This window comes from Macrobrachium nipponense, chromosome 22 (genome assembly GCF_015104395.2).
Source record: "Macrobrachium nipponense isolate FS-2020 chromosome 22, ASM1510439v2, whole genome shotgun sequence".
In the NCBI taxonomy this organism is placed as follows: Eukaryota; Metazoa; Arthropoda; class Malacostraca; order Decapoda; family Palaemonidae; genus Macrobrachium; species Macrobrachium nipponense.
Genome location: NC_087213.1, coordinates 45,712,683 through 45,722,210, shown reverse-complemented (window position 1 = coordinate 45,722,210; position 9,528 = coordinate 45,712,683). Strand labels below are relative to the sequence as shown.

General features: G+C 43.1%; 1 protein-coding gene across 1 annotated transcript; it reads right to left on the bottom strand.

Moving 5' to 3' along the window:
* Positions 1 to 4,986: 4,986 nt before the first annotated feature.
* On the bottom strand, positions 4,987 to 5,433 carry LOC135198258 (uncharacterized). Its single transcript, XM_064225828.1, has one exon. It carries the CDS (start codon positions 5,431 to 5,433, stop codon positions 4,987 to 4,989), a length of 447 nt encoding a protein of 148 aa, XP_064081898.1.
* Positions 5,434 to 9,528: the final 4,095 nt, after the last annotated feature.

Here is a 9,528-nt window from a genome sequence, read left to right as displayed (position 1 = left end):
TAACTGCTATATCCAATGTCAAGCAATTTTTATTTATTGGCTATCTACCTATTTACTGAAAAAAAAAAAAATAGCCGGTACCGTATATTGGCTTTAAACCTTCACCAATAATTATCGTCAGAATGGTAACTTCATGAGGCTCTACCCACTTTCGCCTCTTTATAATTCAGGATAATACTGAAGGCTACCATGGGCATTGTTGGATTAGAAAATTTAACTTCTGGCTATAAAAACTAATTTCTCGAGTAGTTGTAAGAAGTGCTAAATGATCCTCAAGGATCCCAGCAGTTGGTCTAAACGTTTAATTCATGTATATTACTGCTATACTGTTGTGGCACTACTGCTACAGTAGTATTACTACGCTAGCACTGATACCCCACCCACATCTATGTATCGTTCCGCCATTCATAAAGTCTTTGGGTTTCAGAGCCGTTGGAATTTCTGACTGGTGGATGGGCGGGGCAACATTTAGTCAAAAGGTGTTTGTTTACCTTGCTTACGTAATGAATGTTTTTCGACTCTTGGCTCGTAATCATTGGCCATGGCGTCGGCTAGATCATTTTTACTCTATAAAAATTAAAACTATCAGGTTTAGGTTATTGATAATGCTGACAAAATTTGTGTGTGGTTGTAAAATATACATATGTCAACTTTCAGCTACATCCAATGCTTTGACAAGGAGCAAAGTCCAAAAAACCGTGTTACAGAGACCCTGAATCTCATAGTAGCGTCTATGGGTACAAATAGTTTGTTGATTTAGCACAGGAAATGGGAAGTTTGTTTACACACGTGACTCCACAAACATCGAGATGGCGTCAATCTTCTATACTATGTAAGGTGTTTTAAGCACAAATTTCGAAAGCGTCATGAAGGTAAATTAGCACTGTGCATGGCTAGACTAATTAACCTCTGTTTAATCGGCAATTATGTCCTTAATTTGTGACATGGGAGAAAACACTTACTTCGAGAGAAAAATAGAGGTCTCGAGGTACTTTGAGAGGAGAGTAGAGGTTACGAGGTATTGCTTCCACGGCCGCTGGCTCAAGAATGATTTCGCGGTTACAGGAAGTGGTAACTTAGTTATTTTTTGGGAAGTTGGTCGCGCTACGGTCTACGTGGTTGCCAGAAGACCATTCTGTCGGTTACCCCAGTTGAGTCTGCAGTTCTTTTTAAAATCTGCATTCTTCATGTATGATCTTCACTTCAGGTGGTATTTTGTTGTCTAGTCTTGGTACACAATCCATGTACAAATGCTCTCTCGCCTGACTTACAATTTGTTCTAGGTTCAAATACCCCACATGCTTCACTTGCATGTCTGATTACAATATTTATTTCAGGTCTAAATAGGCTTAGTAAACAGTTTCCCAGGTATGTTGAATCACCATATGTTAGTGCTATAAAGATTGTAAGAAGTATTTTATATCCTATTCATGCTTTTACTAGGAGTCAATGTAGCTCTATAGCAGCGATCGGCTACTACATCACTTTGCGCTTAGCTGGTCACGTGATACACACAGCCACACAAGATCGACAAACAAATCAGTACGGCCAATGTTGTAATGGCCGCAGCAAGGAAGTTTCCTAACATAAAGTTGAAAGAAACTGATGTTCCCAGCGTTGCTTTTGTGTTTAGCAGTGTGCAAGACCATTCGGTTTCAGCTTGTAAATAGGTGAGAACAAAAACATGTGATATGAAGAACTGAATGAAATAACCAGAGAGGCTCCCGTTTCTCGTGGGTCAAAATCCTATATATAACTATATATATTGCATTAAATATTTAATACAATAACCCAACGAAGTATGATTGGAGTCTTTATGGAAATAACGTCATACTGACCTTAGTATTATAATTTATATGGCCTCAATATTTATATCATGTTTTTATCTGTTTTCTAATATAAAAATACAAAGTACTCATGTAACCTCTCACTTGTTTCAAATATAAGGAGTGTATAGCCTCAGGATGTCAAGAGGACATCATTATTACCATTGACGGAGGTAAATGGTACCAAAACATAGTAAAGGGGATGTCTGACCTGCTTGATGTTAACGCACGCATGCGCACTGGTACGGTCTTTTTTAGCAACGGGACAGTTGTTCTGTGCGCAGAGAGCAGGGAAGATCTGGAAATGGAATTGGAAAGATGGAGACAAGTACTGGAGGACAGAGCAATGAGAATAAGTAGATCTAAGATAGAATATATGTGTACCACCACTGAGGGGGATTATAGAGAAAGTATTCAGCTTGGTGGAGAGCAAATAAGGAGAGTTGATAAGTTTAAGTATTTTGGATCTTTTTTTAACGCTGGAGGAAGTATGGAAGAAGAAGTAAAATATCAGGTACAGGCAGGCTGGAACAACTGGAGAGCGGCCTCTGGAGTTCTTTGTGACAAAAGAGTACCGCTTAGGTTAAAAGGAAAATTTCACAAGACGGTGGTAAGAACAGCAATGTTGTATGGTACGGAAACAGCAAGCATGAGAAAACAGAGCAGAAGATGATGGATGTGGCAGAAATGAGAATGCTTAGGTGGATGTCTGGGGTGACAAGAGAGGATAGGATCAGAAATGATTACATAAGGGGGTCGACTAAGGTGGTGGAAGTATCAAAGAAAGTGCAGGAGGAGAGGCTGAGATGGTATGGACACCTGTTTAGGAGAGATGAGGACCATGCTGGGAGACAAACTATGGGGATGGAAGTTCAAGGAAGAAGAGGAAGAGGGAGACCAAGTAAGAGATGGAAGGACTGTGTGAGAGGAGACTTACATGGGAAGGGAATTGATGAGGCAAAAGCACAGGGTAGAAATAGATGGAAACGGCTCATCCTAAATGGCGACCCCATATAAAAATGGGAACCAGCTGGGAAGAAGAAGACATTTGTCGATCGCTGCTATTGGTGCTGGAGTTATTCTCTCAGGGAACATAGTCCTTTTATTAATCTGACGGCTTTATTTTGTACTCCTTGCATATGGGAGGCCGTAACATATAACGTTGAAGTAGTCAAGACTGGAAAGTACTTGGTTGCAAATTGCTGTTTTCAGAGGATCTTCGTTTAGGTATTTTCTAATAATTGCAATGTTTCTCATGTGAGAGTTACAGGTTTTACAACATGCAATATATGGTTCTTCATCAACAATGTAATAACAATAAAACACTCCCAGGTTCTTCACAGTTGCTACAATATTTATTGTTGACGAACCAATAGTTCATATTTGAGGTGTTCATATTTTCGTAGTGCATTGTCAGATCCAAATAACATACACTCAGTTTTGTCTTCATTTAGTTTCAATTTCTTCGCCGATATCCATTTTTTTGTCTTTCATTGTTTCATCAATTTTACAAATGGTGTCTTCTAAGGTTTTGACAGCGAAATAGAACTGAATATTATCAGCATACAGTTTATATTTAACCTTTTGCTTATTTAGAATTCTAGATACTTCAGTAGTGTATAAATGCCAAATAGCAGTGGACCCAGTATGCTGCCTCGGGGCACTCCTTTCATTAGGTCTTCCCTTTCTGATTTCACATTTGATATAATCACTAGTGTAACCTTCCTGTTTTCTTAGTAGCTATTATACTATTTGTGTACTGTACACATCTTCAATACCTGCTGCTGCAAGTCTTCAAGCAACAGATTGTGGTCAACTGTGTCGAATGCTGCACTTGGTCAAGCCAGGGGTGTCATTTGGGGGGGGAGGCAACTGGCCCCCTCACCGCCCAAGCCCCAAGAAGTAACAGCATGTTTTCTTTTTAATAGGGCGATCATAAATATATGAAATTACTCAGAAATATGTTTCTTGATCCTTGTCTGTCTACTAGCTACCAGTGATAATGAGATAAACAAACAGTAGTGGGAGTATTTAATTTTTACTGAAATACCTTGCTCATGTGGCTTCAAAAGGCACATTAAATAGCTCAAATAAAGAAAAAACAGCTGATTAGGCTAGCTTTGCTCGCCAAACCGTCTTTGCCCCCTCACCCCCAAAAAGAATCTTAAATGACGCCCCTGTGTCGAGCATAACTAGACTTTTTCCAATTTTGCTATAAGTTTTCCCATGTTCGTTTATAATTGTGCACAATGTGGACTCTTGAGTTTTTTTTTCTGTATGCTGACTGATCATCAGGTATAACGTCAAGTTGTTCTAAGTGCTTCCATGTTTGTTCGTGAACTACCATGTGAGGATGAATCAGAAAAGGAGAAAGCTCTAGCTAACTGTATTGACCAGAGACGGGTGTTAATGAGGCAGCAGTGCGGACAGAAACGTAGTGTCCATCATGCACGCACTTACGAAAAGGGACGAGCCCCCACTGCAATTGTGTTAATCCACAGCTGAAAATATACATATATCTTTGTGCACAGAGTACATTTTTACATGATATATCGGTGGATAGGCCGTGAAATGATCTACATTTTAGTATATGGTATAAAAAGTATGTACAGAGGAAGGACATCCATTTGGCAGAGTGCCTTCCTTACAGGTACTAATGCCCCCCTCCCCCAAGACAATGATTAAGTAATAATCATTGGCTGATGGTCAGTGGAATCTTGCTGGGGGCTGGAGGAGTCCGCAAGTTCGAGATTTGATCCGTTGGGGGATGTCTTCCGGGTCCTTGTCATCCGATGAGTTGGGAAGCAGGATGCTGCACCTGGTGGTGGGCCTGGGGGGTTCGACTGCTTTCCTTGGGCGGCCCCAGCGAATCTGGGGGCACTGTCGAATTCCGGCAAGGCTGTGTTCCGAGGCAGTGTCCTGCGAGGTCCTTATGCGAGGTTGTCTTTGTTGGGAAAGACGGCAGGCTTCACTCTGTCAATCGAGACCCAGTCCTCGCGGCCGCTGATCGAGACGAGGAACACCTCCTCTCAGTGGATGACGTGGTGCGGTCCTCAGTAGGGTCTCGTTAGGGGCAGGTGGCGTCATTCCGTATGAATACGTACTTGCAGGAGTCCAGGGCCCCTGGTTGGAACTGCTTCCTCCTGCCGGTGTAGATCTCTCAACAGGGAACGAATTTCTGGGCGGCTGCCCGAAGTCTTGCCAGTGGGATGTCGGGATCATCGCTGTCGGCGTAGAAGAATTCACCTAGCACTGTCAGGGTCTCGCAATAAACCTTCTCTGCTGGTGACAGGTTGCAGTTGGCTCTTGGAGCGGTGCGGAGACCGAGGAGGACCCACAGTAGCTGTGCCTTCCAGTCAGGTCCTGTGCAGTGTGCCATCAGGGAGGCCTTGAGGGAGTGGTGGGTCCTTTCCACCATGTCGTTAGCTGCAGGGTTGAAGGCTGTGGTTATATGGTGCTTGGTCCCCATCAGGCATGCCAGGGAGGTCCAGAGTTCTGAGGTGAAGGCAGTTCCCCGGTCTGTAGTGATGTGGTCTGGCACTCCGAAGCGGCTGATCCAGCTGGATAGGAGGGCTTCGGCGCAGGCGTCTGCAGTGGCTTCTGACATTGGGGTGGCTTCTAGCCACCTGGTGGACCTGTTGATCACGGTCAGGAGGTATCTGGCACCATTTGATCATGGTCAGGAGGTATCTGGCACTGTCAGATGGGTTGAGGGAAGGTGCTTATTCCCGATTCCCGATTCAGTGTGCCGCCCAGAAATTCGTTCCCTGTTGAGAGATCTACACCGGCAGGAGGAAGCAGTTCCAACCAGGGGCCCTGGACTCCTGCAAGTACGTATTCATACGGAATGACGCCACCTGCCCCTAACGAGACCCTACTGAGGACCGCACCACGTCATCCACTGAGAGGAGGTGTTCCTCGTCTCGATCAGCGGCCGCGAGGACTGGGTCTCGATTGACAGAGTGAAGCCTGCCGTCTTTCCCAACAAAGACAACCTCGCATAAGGCCCTCGCAGGACACTGCCTCGGAACACAGCCTTGCCGGAATTCGACAGTGCCCCCAGATTCGCTGGGGCCGCCCAAGGAAAGCAGTCAAACCCCCCAGGCCCACCACCAGGTGCAGCATCCTGCTTCCCAACTCATCGGATGACAAGGACCCGGAAGACATCCCCCAACGGATCAAATCTCGAACTTGCGGACTCCTCCAGCCCCCAGCAAGATTCCACTGACCATCAGCCAATGATTATTACTTAATCATTGTCTTGGGGGAGGGGGGCATTAGTACCTGTAAGGAAGGCACTCTGCCAAATGGATGTCCTTCCTCTGTACATACTTTTTATACCATATACTAAAATGTAGATCATTTCACGGCCTATCCACCGATATATCATGTAAAAATGTACTCTGTGCACAAAGATATGTATATTTTCAGCTGGGGGGGGGGAGGGGATTAACCACAATTGCCAGTGGTGGGGGCCGCGTCCCTTTTCGTAAGTGCGTTGCATGATGGACACTACGTTTCTGTCCCGCAACTGCTGCCTCATTAACACCCCCGTCTCTGGTCAATACAGTTAGCTAGAGCTTTCTCCTTTTCTGATTCATCCTCACATGGTAGTTCAACGAACAAACATGGAAGCACTTAGAACAACTTGACGTTATACCTGATGATCAGTCAGCATACAGAAAAAAAAAACTCAAGAGTCCACATTGTGCACAATTATAAACGAACATGGGAAAACTTATAGCAAAATTGGAAAAAGTGCTATCTAGTTATGCTCGACACAGGGGCGTCATTTAAGATTCTTTTTGGGGGTGAGGGGGCAAAGACGGTTTGGCGAGCAAAGCTAGCCTAATCAGCTGTTTTTTCTTTATTTGAGCTATTTAATGTGCCTTTTGAAGCCACATGAGCAAGGTATTTCAGTAAAAATTAAATACTCCCACTACTGTTTGTTTATCTCATTATCACTGGTAGCTAGTAGACAGACAAGGATCAAGAAACATATTTCTGAGTAATTTCATATATTTATGATCGCCCTATTAAAAAGAAAACATGCTGTTACTTCTTGGGGCTTGGGCGGTGAGGGGGCCAGTTGCCTCCCCCCCAAATGACACCCCTGGCTTGACCAAGTGCAGCATTCGACACAGTTGACCACAATCTGTTGCTTGAAGACTTGCAGCAGCAGGTATTGAAGATGTGTACAGTACACAAATAGTATAATAGCCTACTAAGAAACAGGAAGGTTACACTAGTGATTATATCAAATGTGAAATCAGAAAGGGAAGACCTAATGAAAGGAGTGCCCCGAGGCAGCATACTGGGTCCACTGCTATTTGGCATTTATACACTACTGAAGTATCTAGAATTCTAAATAAGCAAGAGGTTAAATATAAACTGTATGCTGATAATATTCAGTTCTATTTCGCTGTCAAAACCTTAGAAGACACCATTTGTAAAATTGATGAAACAATGAAAGACAAAAAAATGGATATCGGCGAAGAAATTGAAACTAAATGAAGACAAACTGAGTGTATGTTATTTGGATCTGACAATGCACTACGAAAATATGAACACCTCAAATATGAACTATTGGTTCGTCAACATAAATATTGTAGCAACTGTGAAGAACCGGGAGTGTTTTATGTTATTACATTGTTGATGAAGAACCATATATTGCATGTTGTAAAACCTGTAACTCTCACATGAGAAACATTGCAATTATTAGAAAATACCTAAACGAAGATCCTCTGAAAACAGCAATTTGCAACCAAGTACTTTCCAGTCTTGACTACTTCAACGTTATATGTTACGGCCTCCCATATGCAAGGAGTACAAAATAAAGCCGTCAGATTAATAAAAGGACTATGTTCCCTGAGAGAATAACTCCAGCACCAATAGCAGCGATCGACAATGTCTTCTTCTTCCCAGCTGGTTCCCATATATGGGGTTCGCCATTTAGGATGAGCCGTTTCCATCTATTTCTACCCTGTGCTTTTGCCTCATCAATTCCCTTCCATGAAATTCTTTCTTTAGAACCCCTGTTTGAAAAGGTCTAGCTGCTAGTACCATTACTACAACTAAATCTGCCTTAAGGAAGATTTTTCAGCTTGGCTTTAATATTGATTTGACAGATTCGTACTTCTCATCTATCCCTTGAGCATGTGCCCGTCTGAGACCAGCGGACCGCCCCCACACGGTCTCCTGGTTTTTAAACGATGCACTCAAGTTGGCTTCAGACACTGATAATGATTCATGCTTATATATAACCCTTCTCAGGAAAATATTATTCTTAATGAGTCTGGCTTCAGGCGCCAGAATATCTGAACTGTCGGCTCTCTCTAGAGAGCCAAATCACATTGATTTCCTCCCGTCAGGTGAAGTTCTACTTTCCCCTGATCGGAAATTCTTAGCCAAGAATGAAGACCCACAAAACAGGTGGGCTCCATGGAAGATAGTGTCTCTCACACAGGACTCATCATTGTGTCCTATTGTCACTTTAAAATCTTATCTGGCCAGAACTTCTGAAAAGTCTTCAGGTCCTCTTTTTATTATAGAGAAAGGCGGAACCATTTCCTTAAAAGGAATCAGGCAACAAATCCTTTATTTTATTAAACAAGCCAATCCAGATTCAGGTCCCCAACGCCCATGATATCTGGTCAGTGGCTACCTCAATTAACTATTTTCACAATATGAACTTCGAGGATCTTAAAAAATATACGGGTTGGAAATCTCCGGCAGGATTTAGACGCCACTATCTGAAGTATTTAGAGGCCCTAAAATTTTCAGCAGTGGCTGCAGGGAGCATCGTCTCCCCTGATACAGCCTAGTCTTATAACTCTATTTCCTATTCCTTTATCCTGCTATAAATTGTTCCCTTGATACTCACTCTTTCCTACCTGCCTCGCTCGTAATCCCTACCTGTCTCCCTTATGTTCCGGGCTGGTTTGCTTATCAATCCACTGTCGGACATGTACATAATTTATATTTGTCATTTTTGTATTCCTTACCTGTTGTTTTTTCCAGAATGGTATGGGTCTGGTCATATTTTTGTTCCTCCTTTTGTTACCTTTGTATCTTGTTTCTTTACATTGGTCATTAAACTTAATTTTAAGAGAACATCTTATTTTATTTTTCCTTGTAGCTTTTGAATTTTGTATTTTCCAAGCTTGTATGGCCAATTCTCTGATACTATTTCACCAGCCGACACAGGTCGAGCCCAGAAATGGGATTTTGACAAATGAAAAATCTATTTCTGGGGAAAGACCTGTGTCGCCCGGCGAACCCATCCCTTTCTTTCCTGGTCCCCACCCTTTAGCCGGCCCAAGCTCGGGTGTGTAATCCAGGAATGAAGCACTCGAGCGGGAGTTGTAGTAGTATCGAGCGGAAGGTAGACGTATTGTAGTCCTTGTAGCGGAACCTACCTTAGAGAGGGGTTTTGAAGGGAATCTTCTAATTGGCAGGAAACCTGTGATAGTGGCATCCACTCGCCTGTGTTTATACCGACACCCTATGGGTGAGCGAGCTGAAGGTAGTAACTTCAGCATTCCTTTTAGCTTTTTCTCTGGTATATTTAGCATCTATCTATACCTAGAAATGCGTGCTACAGGAGCATTTCACCGGGCAACACAGGTCTTCCCCCAGAAATAGGTTTTTCCTTTGTCAAAATCCCTTTACATGACCAGTTTGTAAGATTGTGACAAACTTC

What these genes read in the sequence shown, in the direction of transcription:
- LOC135198258 (XM_064225828.1), bottom strand. Translation starts at nt 5,433, where the DNA reads ATGTCAGAAGCCACTGCAGACGCCTGCGCCGAAGCCCTCCTATCCAGC.